A 13,550-nucleotide genomic window follows, 5' to 3' on the forward strand; every position below is an offset into this window, starting at 1 on the left:
ACCTGAAGTGAGAGTGATATAGAGAATGCTTTTTTATTTCCTTTTAAACAATACCAATTGCCTGGCTGCCCTGGTGATCTCTCTTGCTGCAGTAGTGTCTGACTCACACCACAAACAAGCATGCGGCTAATCTAGACATCACATCCTGGTCGCAATAGCAGCATAGGGAGCGATATTATGGCTGGGAACGCGAAGAATCACTCGCGTTCCCATGCCTGTCGGCCGGTGACGGCCAAACCAGAAGTGTTCGCCGGCGGGTCCTGGAGCGTCTGAGCGGGGCTGCGAGGGCACCGATCGGCTGAAGGGGGCTGAGGAAAGCCCCAGGTGAGTAAAACTCATTTTTTTTGTTCATTTTAGGTTTACTTTAAAGAAAAAACATTGCTTTGTTACCGCTGATACAAATACTGAAATAAATCTGCAGTGTGTCTACTTCCTGCTTTCATGGAAGCAGACAGAGTTAGCATCCCGTGTTTACAAATTAGCTGCTCTGCCATGGCAGTCAGCTGAGAGATCAAATTACAGCTTGTGCTTAGTCACAGATGAGGGGGAATTAGGCAGGCTAACCTCTCTAAATACATACAGGGTGCATTTCTCTAGGTTGTCCTGTGCTGTGTAAGAGTTCAGGTCCATTTTAACCAGTACACTATCCAGCCACTATAAAGGCGCGTGCACACGGCTGATACCTTCAAACGATGGGTCGTCAGACCTGTCTGCGGGGCGGCCGTTCTGACGAGTTTGCCTGTGTGTACAGTCTGTCAGCTGGTTTTGACCGATCCGTCCAGCGGATCGGTCGCCCCGCGGGCGAGTCTGACGACCAGTGGTTTGAAAGAATTAGGCGTGTGTAAAGGTGCGTACACACATGCGACTATAGTTGTGTGAAACAATCGTTCCCCGATCCTTTCAAACAATGATCGTTTGAAAAAAAGCAACCAACGATCATTAAGTCTAACGACGGACGAGCTAGATCGTTCAAAACGAATGATCTAGCTTGGCGGATTTTTCCCAACAACGATGGTTTGCAAAAGTAGTACATCGTTGGAAACGGTCGTTCGTACTAGGCTTGACCTGCGCATTTCACTATTTCTCTGTGAAACTTCTCATTTTTATGCACAAGCGCAATAGTTGCTTTACGTGATGTAACGTTCGTTCTAACGATCAGATCGTTACACACCTTTTAAAACTAACTTTACTTAGGTCGTTCTTTCATCAATTAAAAGTTCGTTCATCGTTGACAACGAACGATCGTTGTCGCATGTGTGTACGTAGCTTAAGTGCCTTATGCTTGGAATACACGGCTGCATTCTGAGCCATTTAGATGGCTCGATAATTTCGGACATGTCCGATCTCCCGCCCCATCGTTTCGCCACTCGATTCCACATTGAAGACAATGCAAAAAGATAAAAAAAAAAAAAAGCAGAAGAGAATCGCCTGCGGAATCAAACGAGCAGCAAAATCGAGCCGTGTATGCCCAGCATAAAGCATGATCACTGTGTAAAGCCCAACCTACACGATACGATTCTTTGTGCGATTCAATTACGATTCTATTTACGATCCGATTAAATTTGACATGTCCGATCGGGATTCGATTCAATTTGCCATTGCAAAACCATGACATATCGAGTTGAATCGAATCCTGATCGGACATGTTGGATTTAATCGGATCGTAAATAGAATCGTAATCGAATCGCATCGTGTAGATTGGGCTTAAACTCTTCAATGGGTTACTAGGGATTCAATGACTTTCTTCTGTCCTTATCTTATCGTAGGAAGCTTTCTGCTATTTGCATGCTTAGATAAGCCTGAGGGTGGGTTCACACTGGGCGCTTTGGTAGCGTTGTGCTGATCGCCAGTGATCAGCAAAAAGCTGTTTTTTCACTGTACAGGAAAGCGATTTAGAAGTGATTGTGTTTTGTGATTCTATAACATTGAAATGCAATCACTCCAAAAATGCTGCATGCACCATCAGCACATCGCTAATCACTGGCGATCTCTAGTGTGAACACTACCACTGACTTACATTAAAAGCAAGAAGTTTTAAATCAGGATGATACCATTTATTGGCTAACTACAAATGAATAAGAATGAACAAGCTTTCGGCCTTGCAGCCTTCGTCAGGTTTACATCCTGTTAGTTTGCAATCTGGTGGTACAGACAGCTTATATACATGCAACATTAGCAGCAGCATTGTGCTGATCGCCAGTGATTAGCAAATCGCTACAACTAGCCCTGACACTGTAGCTAAGAAAAAAAAAAAGTTTCCACAATCCTGCTAGCACTGCAATGTTTCTGCAGTTAGGCAAAGGCACTCAGACCAGGTGAAAAAATTGGGGGCGTATACAGTACAGACCTATTTTAGGAAACCTGTGTTTACTTCTATATATTTGGGTCAAATATTTTTTGGCAATTTTGTATTTTTGAATGTTACAACCACCTTTGAAATGTTTTTTTAATATAAAAATCACTCTATACACACAAATAGGAAAGGTGTCCCATTCAAATTTATTTTAGTATACAGTAAGTACAGTTCCGTGTCATACAGCCAGAAAGGTAATAAATTAAACAACGGCCTCCTCTAACAGTCCAAACACCGACTCATTCCACATGGCACAAACTCTATAGCGGGAGGGGGGGAGGGGTAACATATTAACCCTAACACTGCAGCCACCAGGCTCAATGTGCAGGACTGGCATCTCTTTATTACTGGACAGATACGGCCCGTCTCTAAGGGGAAGGCACACAGAACGCACAAAGCAGAAGCTCGGGACAGGAGTGACTGAACTAAGTGACCTGGAGTCTGGGGACTCCATGAGTTAAAGGCACTTACAGGGGAAGGAGGAAGATAGACCTCCCCCTGCCAGGAGAATCATACAGGGCTCCACTCTCCTTTCTCCAGGAGTTAAAGGATTACTCCACCCAACACTGAAAATTCAGTCAAGTGAAAGTGATTGGGCGACCGCGCGTTACTCACCTGCAAAGTTCCTGTGCGAAAGGGCTGGTGGATCCTGCCAACTCCATTCAGTCCAAAGTAACTGGGGGTGGAGCTGTGACCAATCAGCAGCTAGTGTGGTAAACGTGTTACCAGGAAGAGGTTTTGTGCTGCAGAGATGCCCATTAATTGTACAATCTCTCGCATGTTCAACCATATGATCGATTGGGTACGGCTAGTGGTGCCGATCAACCACGAACAATCGCTCCATTGATTGTTCCCTCAATCCGAATTTTGGAACTATTCTTCCAGTCTGATCAGATTGCTTATCATTTTCCCCTCCTTTGGTTGGCGCGGGCGATCAGTTCCAATGATTGGATGGTCGATCATTCGTGAAATTGAATTGATAATGAGCATCTTTAGACCTTAAAGAGAACCCGAGGTGGGGTTCTTCCACCGCATTCCATATATAGAGGCTGGGTCTGTCTATAGAGCCCAGCCTCTGTTGCTAGTTAGTTTCCTCCAAAGACACCCCTGCGCTCAGACAGACCCCATAAAACACAGCCGCGCTACACGGCTGTGTTTAGCTCACTACTGTCAGTCTCGCCGCTCCACCACCTCCTGCATCACTCCGGTCCCCGCCCACCTCTCTTCCCTCCAATCAGCGGCGAGGGAAGGGACGTGGGCGGGGACCGGAGCGATTCAGGAGGCGGGGGAGCGGCGAGACTGACAGTAGTGAGCTAAACACAGCCGGCTGCGACACAGGAGTCAAATGGAAACCTACTAGATCTGACATGTTGGAAAATGTCTATGGAGGGTGCTGGAATGCATTCTGGAGGATTTTGATCGATAATGGGTCGATGACATACTTTGGAACAGTCAGAGAGATCCTCAGAGAATTGTCAGTGTTGCTGGAATAATCTTTTCCTCCCATCACCTCCTTTCTGACAAATGTAACCCATCATCAGCCTGCAGCAAGTCTGTATAACATGTATTTTGTTGCTGGCGCCATCTGCTGACGGTTCTGGCATTCTCTGCGTTTTATATATGCTGCATTCCATGCATTCACTATAGCAGGTTTTTCACTGCGAATGTAAAATGTTTTAAAGAGGAACTCTAGAGAAAACAATTAACAAAATTGCTTATTTTTTTTTTACAATAATCATATATAGAGTATTTGGTCAATTGTTTTCTCATTATAAAATCTTTCCTCTGCCATTCTGAAATGTATCCCTGGTGGTGACATCTTTAGCTCTGCCAGGTGATCTGTACGGAATATTTGTTACAGAGAGTTCTATGCACGGAGGGAGGTACTGCTTGCTTGGCAGTTGGAAAAAAGCCATTATTTCCCACAATGCAACGAGGTTCACAGACAGGAAACTGTCAGGACCACGGTCATGACATCACACTGTGGGAGGGGTTTCACCACAATATCGGTCGTATAGACCCTCCCTGGTAATCTATTTGAGAAAAAGTAAAGAAAGGGGGCATCAGCTACAGACTGGGATGAAGTTCAGTCCTCGGTTACAGATCCTCTAAGGGAACAAAAATAATCCTAACCTAGATTCACAGAAGTGATTATCTATCTCACAATCTGTGCACAGTCTGATGGCAGCTGACAGTCCAGATCAGTACAGAAGGTCAGTGAGGTGGTAATAATTCCGGTTGGTGTTAAGAATGTATGCAGCTTGGAAATGGGCCAATCAGAACCAGCCAGAAACGGCATCTGATTGGCTAATATGAAACTAGGTTAAGTAAACCTATCAGAAGTAACCACTGTTAAAGTAAATCTAAGCAGTGGGAAGCCTCTAGGTGCCCTGGACCCTCTCAGCCGTGCTTCCATCAATGTAGCGCGAAACTGGTCGTGCGCAGAGGAAAAAGTGGCTTTGTGCTATTGCACAGACGAGGACCAAAAACTCACCCATGCTCACTACGGCCGTGCTAAATGGGAGTCACAAAAGCACTGTAGTGTGGCAGAGACCTTATTTCCCACCAGCAGAGTTCTGACCTCCTTTTTGCACTTGTAAAGTTCATCATTTTTGTGCGTTTCTCCATGTTAACCAATAAAAGTACAGCAGAATCTCCGTTACCCAGCACTGGTATTGGCTCAATAAATGTAGTTTCTAATTGCATGATTAGTTCTATTAAAAATAAGCTTAACGATTTCTGTATTATACCCCACACTATACCCACACCATAAACTCTGTATTAACGCTGAAACATAGTAACTAAAAAGAAGCGTAGACAAAGAATGTAACAGTTTATTTACTGGACGCTGTACTGTAAAAATAGCTTTGTGCGTCTTACAAGGTCGGGATGTCTTGCTGGTAGCTTGGGGAGTTCTAGATAAGCGAGGTTCTACTGTAGTGTGATATTACTGTTGCCATGCTTATTGCTGTGGATGTTATATTCTTACCTGTACACATGTCCCTGCATTGTATTTAGCGTAGGCTTAAAGCCCCCCCCCCCCAATTTATTATACGGCAGGCAACTCTTTGTCTAGATTGCTAGTATTTCTTTAAAATGACTGGTGCCTTTATGTGCCCACAGACATGAGACTGTCACCTGGTATGACAATCCTCTCATCCCCACAGCATTTTACACGGGCGTTGCGCTGGCATTAATTGCAGGGCTTGGCGTTCATTGTTTAAATGACAACTAAAGCGAGAGGGATATGGCGGCTACCTGCTTTTTAAAGGATACCCGAACTGACATGTGACATGATGTGATAGACATGTGTATGTACAGTGCCCAGCACACAAATAACTAGGCTGTGTTCCTTTTTTTCTTTCTCTGCCTGAAAGAGTTAAATATCAGGTATGTAAGTGGCTGACTCAGTCCTGACTCAGACAGGAAGTGCTACATTTTGACCCTCACTGATAAGAAATTCCCCTTTTTACCCCTTTCTTGCTCTGAGAAGCCATTTTCTGCTAGGAAAGTGTTTTATAGTTGGAATTTCTTATCAGTGAGGGTCACACTGTAGTCACTTCCTGTCTGAGTCAGCCACTTACATACCTGACATTTAACTCTTCCAGGCAGAGAAAGAAAAAAAGGAACACAACATAGTTATTAGTGTGCTAGGCACTGTACATACATGTCTATCTCATGTCACATGTCAGTTCGGGTATCCTTTAAACAATACCAGTTGCCTGGCTAGCCTGCCGATCCTCTGCCTTTACTACTTTTAGATACAGCCCCTGAAGAAGCATGCAGCAGATCAGGTGTTTCTGACATTATCGTCAGAACTGACAAGATTAGCTACATGCTTGCTTCTGGTGTGATTCAGACACTACTGCGGCAAAATAGATCAGCAGGGCTGCCAGGCAACTAGTATTGTTTAAAAGGAAATAAATATGACAGCCTCCAATTTCTTCTCACTTTAGTTGTCCTTTAAGCGCTGTCCATTGAAATGAATGGTACCGGCTGTTCACGTTGCCACGCTCAATCCAGTCATCCAGGATAGTCTAAGCACGGTGCTTCCGTGTCCCCCTCCTGGGCTCAAAATGCTATGCATTTACCTAATGGGAACTGATGCCAAACGCTTCTCTGCTTACCGGCCCTTATCGTGTTACACTTTGCCAGAAAGGCGGAGTCGAGCCCGAAATTGACTAACCTTAGAGTGACTGAACTTAGGGTGAAGAATCTAGGTGAGCGGTGACCATAGTAAGCGAGAATGATGGGAGGGCGGGGGGGGGGGGGGGGGGGAGGGGTTGGGAACAAACACACACGACTTCAACATCATACCTCCACATAGCAGCCTTTTTTTTCAACAGCACAACCCTGACCTGATCAGTCGCAGATCGTTAACCTGTAACCTGGTTAAACATCGGCTAGGAAACACACGATATGCTTTTGCAGTGCAGGTTTGGAGCAATCAGTGTTATTTCAGCACCAGAAGCAAATCCACCATCGGGAACTCCGCTGGCAAGCGATGCTGCAATGCATTGTGGGACTCCGCTTGCCAATGAGGGGCAGCACAAATGAGCGGCGGCGGCGGCAGCAGCTTGAAGTTCGGTTGCAGTACATTCTGAATGTCCTGTCACGCTTGTCCTCTGGTCTCTGACAATGGTGAAGACAGATCCTGGTTTACATTCAGCACATATAAAGCCAGAGATTACATAGCGGTGACGCCAGGTTATACTGTTAGTAAGGTGTAGCGGTCAGCGCAGTCGGAGGCCACAGAGGTTGTGCAGATCGCAGGCGCTCTGCACCAATATCGTGACGGGATGTCTCAGTGGTGACGGCGCTTTATCTCGGGCCTTTAAACGCTGCGGGAGATCCTTTGGTATGCAGCTACTTCCCTGGCCAGCGGGCCGCACGGGAGGCAGCGGGCAGATAAGGGTGTGTGAAGGCAGCGTCTTCATGGTACATAAAGCCGTCCTCTTTCTGCAGCCATCTCACTAGAGGGGAGACAGGAGAAACATGTTACCATCACCGCCTCACCTACGTACTATATAAATCTAAGTAGGAAAGAGGTGGAGCTATAGAATATGCTGTGAGAAAAGATATCCTAGCCGCTGTTCTCAGCCTTACCAGCCAAACACGTTGTATCCAGTGCATGAGATTTGAGCACAGGCGGCGCCACCATAGACCGCAATAGGAATTACGGCACACAGTAACTTTAGTTACTTATAAAACAGTGTAATTCGTCCACCAGCAATAGCTGAAAGCCGAATTACATCAATTTCCACCATCCATGTGGACCTGGAGGGGGAATAGTAATTAACACCGCCAGGACTTGTCCAGGAGCAGGGCAAGCCGTATATCGACTGTATCCTGCGCCCAAGTCTCCCGGCGGCAATTTCACTTGTACTCCTACCAGCTGGGTCTATGTTCTGATGATGGGGCCATGAACCTGCATGGTCTATAACGATGGGGAGGAGTAGTAAAGGGGAGATGGACACTGGGGAATGTATAAGCCGCAGCTCAGTTGGCTCTGATGGGGGAGGCTGCTACAAATCATGTGATCTGTTATTAATGTGTTGGTGGGGGGTATTTTGATTTACATTTAGTTAAGCACAATGTTATAATTTCCCCTGACAAAGCCCTTTTCCTGGAGAAACATGTAGGTATTGTTAGTGTGCACATGTAAATTAATACCTGTACAGCGCCTTAAAGTGTACCAGAGACCATAGACTATTAAGAATCGATACTTACCCAGGGCTTCCTCCAGCCCCATAAGCACGTGCGAGTCCCTCACCATCCTCTTGCGGTCTGCCGTTCAACCGCGATCAGCCCCAGTAACTGGCTCACGCGCGTCAGTCAGGACCTCACACGTGCTTATGGTGCTGGAGGAAGCCCCGGGTAAGTATTGATTCTTTCTAGTCTATGGTCTCTGGTTTACTTTACAGTTAATTCTTAGTTTGTTTTTCACATTGGAAAAATACTGACAATCCTAAAAGTTTACTAATGGGTTTATACCAGGCATGGGCAAATTTGGCCCTCCAGCTGTTAAAGAGAACCCGAGGTGTGTTTAAAGAATGTTATCTGCATACAGAGGCTGGATCTGCCTATACAGCCCAGCCTCTGTTGCTATCCCAAACCCCACTAAGGTCCCCCTGCACTCTGCAATCCCTCATAAATCACAGCCGTGCTGTGAGGTTGTGTTTACATCTGTAGTGTCAGTCTCAGCTGCTCCCCCGCCTCCTGCATAGCTCCGGTCCCTGCCCCCATCCCTTCCCTCCAATCAGCAGGGAGGGAAGGGATGCAGGCGGGGACTGGAGTTCTGCAGGAGGCGGGGAGAGCAGCAGACTGACACTATAGAGATAAACACAGCCAGCTCTGACAAGCTGTTTGTCAGCAGCGCGGCTGTGATTTATGAGGGATTGCAGAGTGCAGGGGGACCTTAGGGGGGTTTGGGATAGCAACAGAGGCTGGGCTGTATAGACAGATCCAGCCTCTGTATGCAGATAATATTCTTCAAACCCACCTCGGGTTCTCTTTAAGGAACTACAAATCCCACAATGCATTTGCCTTTATGAGTCTGTGGCTGTCAGACTCCTGCAATGCATTGTGGGACTTGTAGTTCCTCAGCAGCTGGAGGGCCAAGTTTTCCCATGCCTGGTTTATACGGAGATAATAACCTCTGTTCATATACTGTATTATTAGAGAAAATATTTATTTTTAAAAATGGATTAGCAGTGTCTATATTTGGTGTATACCATTATCTGTATTATTATGTACCCCATGTTTGTTTCTTACTTCGTACAGCACCATGGAATATGTTGGCGCTTTATAAATCAATAATAATACACCACCTTCATTATATTCTTGATCTAAAAAAAAACAAAATAGACAAGGCTATTACATTTTACAACTCAACCTATAAGAATAATCCCTATTCTTATAGGTCGAGTTGTAAACTGTCATAGCCTTGTCTATTTTTTTTGCAAATTATTCCGAGTTGATGCAAATTTATGCAGTTTCAAAATGGACCAATCAATTTAAACCTTGATTGGTCCATTTCCAATCTGCATATATTTGCATAAAAATTTGCATAATTTCAGAAGTATGCCTCTCTTTGATCATCCCTATATATGAATCGCAATTGTCCCCATAAATAATAAAACATGAGATTTATGGATTTATTACTCCGGCCGTCATTTTTATTTGGATCGGAATATGCCGCAAAGTGATTGATTAGGAATTGCCCTGAATGTCATTGTTCTTTCTAATCTCCATATTTATTGATATCGGTTTGTTGACCATTTGTAAACTGTACTAATGTTGCTTTAATAATTCACATATCAAAGACGTAGGTCCTCACATTGCCTCTTTATCCAGCTGTGGCTGGATGGTGTACTGGTTAAGGGCTCTGCCTCTGACACAGGAGACCTGGGTTCGAATCTCGGCTCTGCCTGTTCAGTAAGCCAGTAATTCAGTAAGGAGTTCTTTGGGCAAGACTCCCTAACACTGCTACTGCCTACTGAGTGCGCTCTAGTGGCTGCCTCGCAAGCGCTTTGAGTCCGACAGGAGAAAGGCGCTATACAAATACTGCCATTATTATTTATTATAATTCTGTTCACTTGTTTGTGTTTTGTTATAATCTGTATCAAACGGTTTGACCCCCAAGTTTGAGATTTTATTCTATTATGCCTGCCCAGTGCACCAGTATAGGGTATAGTGGTTTTTAGGGGATAAGATTAGACTGTTAGACAGGGGGCCGGGTTTAGACTTTCTGCTGCCTGCAGCAAACTTTGGAGGATGCAGCAGCTGCACCTTTAGCTAACTGGTGCTGATAGTCTCCCGGACGGGACCACGGCACCATCAATGGGCCAATCCCTGCACTCGATCAGTAGCAGTGACCTACAGTGGTTTGCAAAAGTATTCGGCCCCCTTGAAGTTTTCCACATTTTGTCATATTACTGCCACAAACCTGAATCAATTTTATTGGAATTCCACGAAAAAAACCCATACAAAGTGGTGTACACGTGAAAAGTGGAACGTAAATCACACAATTCCAAACATTTTTTACAAATAAATAACTGCAAAGTGGGGTGTGCGTAATTATTCGGCCCCCTTTGGTCTAAATGCAGTCAGTTGCCCATAGACATTGTCTGATGAGTGCTAATGACTAAATAGAGTGCACCTGTGTGTAATCTAATGTCAGTACAAATACAGCTGCTCTGTGACGACCTCAGAGGTTGTCTAAGAGAATATTGGGAGCAACAACACCATGAAGTCCAAAGAACACACCAGACAGGTCAGGGATAAAGTTATTGAGAAATTTAAAGCAGGCTTAGGCTACAAAAGATTTCCAAAGCCTTACACATCTCATGGAGCACTGTTCATGCGATCATTCAGAAATGGAAGGAGTATGGCACAACTGTAAACCTACCAAGGCAAGGCCGTCCACCTAAACTCACAGGCCGAACAAGGAGAGCGCTGATCAGAAATGCAATCAAGAGGCCCATGGTGACTCTGGACGAGCTGCAGAGATCTACAGCTCAGGTGGGGGAATCTGTCCATAGGACAACTATTAGTCATGCACTGCACACAGTTGGCCTTTATGGAAGAGTGGCAAGAAGAAAACATAAGAAGTCCCGTTTGCAGTTTGCCACAAGCCATGTGGGGGACACAGCAACCATGTGGAAGAAGGTGCTCTGGTCAGATGAGACCAAAATGGAACACGCTATGTGTGGCGGAAAACTAACACTGCACATCACTCTGAACACACCATCCCCACTGTCAAATATGGTGGTGGCAGCATCATGCTTTGGGGGTGCTTCTCTTCAGCAGGGACAAGGAAGCTGGCCAGAGTTGATAGGAAGATGGATGGAGCCATATACAGGGCAATCTTGGAAGAAAACCTCTTGGCGTCTGCAAAAGACTTGAGACTGGGGCGGAGGTTCACCTTCCAGCAGGACAACAACCCTAAACATAAAGCCAGGGCAACAATGGAATGGTTTAAAACAAAACATATCCATGTGTTAGGATGGCCCAGTCAAACTCCAGATCTAAATCCAATCGAGAATCTGTGGCAAGATCTGAAAACTGCTGTTCACAAATGCTGTCCATCTAATTTGACTGAGCTGGAGCTGTTTTGCAAAGAAGAATGGGCAAGGATTTCAGTCTCTAGATGTGCAAAGCTGATAGAGACATACCCTAAAAGACTGGCAGCTGTAATTGCAGCAAAAGGTGGTTCTACAAAGTATTGACTCAGGGGGCTGAATAATTACGCACACCCCACTTTGCAGTTATTTTTTTTATGTTTGGAATCCTGTATGATTTTCATTCCACGTCTCACGTGTACACCACTTTGTATTGGTCTTTCACGTGGAATTCCAATAAAATTGATTCATGTTTGTGGCAGTAATATGACAAAATGTGGAAAACTTCAAGGGGGCCGAATACTTTTGCAAACCACTGTATCAAATTGTCATCGTTACTGACTGAGTGCAGTGATTGGTCCAATAACAGTGCCATGGTCATACCCATGAGTCCATCGGCACCGGTAAGCAAACGGAGCAGTGGGCGGCTAGGATTGGCCAGTCTAGTGACAGCAGCGCCGTCTGATTGGTCGTGGCAGGTGCCACGGGTTGAACGAGGATGGGGATTTGGGGATGCGTGGATGAGGTGGGTTGTGTGTGTGCCAGGAAGACAGGCGGGAGAGTGGAGAGGAGGCAGGCACTAGGTGGCCCAAACAGTTTGTCCAAATGCTGCTCCCTAGATTTTATCTCCTGAATCACATGATTCCGGTGGTTTCATGGTATGTCCGCCCCTGCTGTTAGAGGTATAATGTAAAAAGATGTAATTTTTTGTTTAATCTTCTTGTTCCATTTATTGCCAGTACCTTCCTGGTCACCGGGTCCATCACCAGCCACTTCTCTGTCACTGTCTGCAGGTCCTGGCCGTTCAGAGGCTCTCGAAGCCTCACTTTTACCTCAAGTTTCCCTCCAGTCGGTTTCCTTCCATCATACACCTGAAACACACAGATTGGGTTGGGGGTTGCATACTGGAGTGTTGGGGCCAAATATGCGTTGTATTCATACAATTTGGTTTCAAACATTTTTGATTTCTGAAGGAAAGCAATACATAAACTAACAACATAAGGCATTGGCAATGATTCTCCTCAGAGTTATACATAAGGAATCTCCACAGTTCAGCACCAGAAATACATGTGTCAATTTAGCATTTTTTCAATAATGTAACTTGAACATATTACATGCAGTATATTTCCAAGGCCAGACATTTCTTTTCATACTACACTCATCCGTTAAGAAGGAGGAGGTGGGCACCCAAGGAGGCATCAAGGGTTTGTCTAGTCAAAAGGAACTACGGTGGTACCGAAAACGATTTAAAGAGGAACTCCAGTGAAAATAATGTAATAAATAATGTAATAAAAAAGTGCTTCATTTTTACAATAATTATGTATAAATGAATTAGTCAGTGTTTGCCCCTTGTAAAAGCTTTCCTCTCCCTCATATACATTCTGACATTTATCATATGGTGACATTTTTACTGCTGGCGGGTAAAGTCAGTGGAAGGAGATGTTGCTTGCTTTTTTTTGCAGTTGGAAACCGCTATTTCCCACAATGCAACGAGGTTCACAGACAGGAAACTGCCAGGACCAGTTTTCTGTGGGAGGGATTTCACCACAATATCAGCCATACAGACCCCCCTGTGATCCGTTTGTGAAAAGGAAAAGATTTCTCCTGGGAAAGGGGGTATCAGCTACTGATTGGGATGGAGTTCAATTCATGGTCACCGCTTCTCTTTAATAATTTTTTTTTTTTTTATGGGAGATGCAAGTGTGTCTATAAAGCTTTCCCGCACTTCAATGAAGCTTTAATGTGGGTGTCTTTTTGCAAAAACATCTCTATCCAGTCCATAAGGAATATGTGATATAGTTTTAATTTAAATTGTGTCAGAGTGCCAAAAAGTGCCCAGCCTGGTGTGAATGGCAGAGAATTTAGTAGGTGGGTTGTGGCATAGCTTACTACTTGGTGCCAAAACTTTTTAATCGGCATGAGCAGAACCACACTGAAAGTGTACCTGGGACTGTATGTGATGCATCATTTATACTTATCTGGGGCTTCCTCTAGTCCCGATGGCCGTGGGCTCCCTTGCTTTCCTCCTTGGCTGCTCCGTCGTCCTGTTCTCAGGTTCAATACATTTGCTGTGA

General features: G+C 44.9%; 1 protein-coding gene across 3 annotated transcripts in view; it reads right to left on the reverse strand.

Annotated features, from left to right (window-relative positions):
- Nucleotides 1-5,740: 5,740 nt before the first annotated feature.
- The window catches only part of CC2D1B (coiled-coil and C2 domain containing 1B), an 81,639-nt gene continuing 73,829 nt past the window's right edge, over nucleotides 5,741-13,550 (reverse strand). For all 3 annotated transcript variants that reach the window (XM_068238965.1, XM_068238964.1, XM_068238966.1), the window contains 2 exons: nucleotides 12,219-12,347; nucleotides 5,741-7,326 (listed from right to left, as the gene is read on the reverse strand). In XM_068238965.1, coding sequence (XP_068095066.1) covers nucleotides 7,324-7,326; nucleotides 12,219-12,347 — 132 coding nt within the window. In that variant the 3' untranslated portion in view covers nucleotides 5,741-7,323. The remainder of the gene's footprint in view (nucleotides 7,327-12,218; nucleotides 12,348-13,550) is intronic.

The sequence above is a fragment of the Hyperolius riggenbachi genome, chromosome 6, assembly GCF_040937935.1.
Source record: "Hyperolius riggenbachi isolate aHypRig1 chromosome 6, aHypRig1.pri, whole genome shotgun sequence".
Classification (NCBI taxonomy): Eukaryota; Metazoa; Chordata; class Amphibia; order Anura; family Hyperoliidae; genus Hyperolius; species Hyperolius riggenbachi.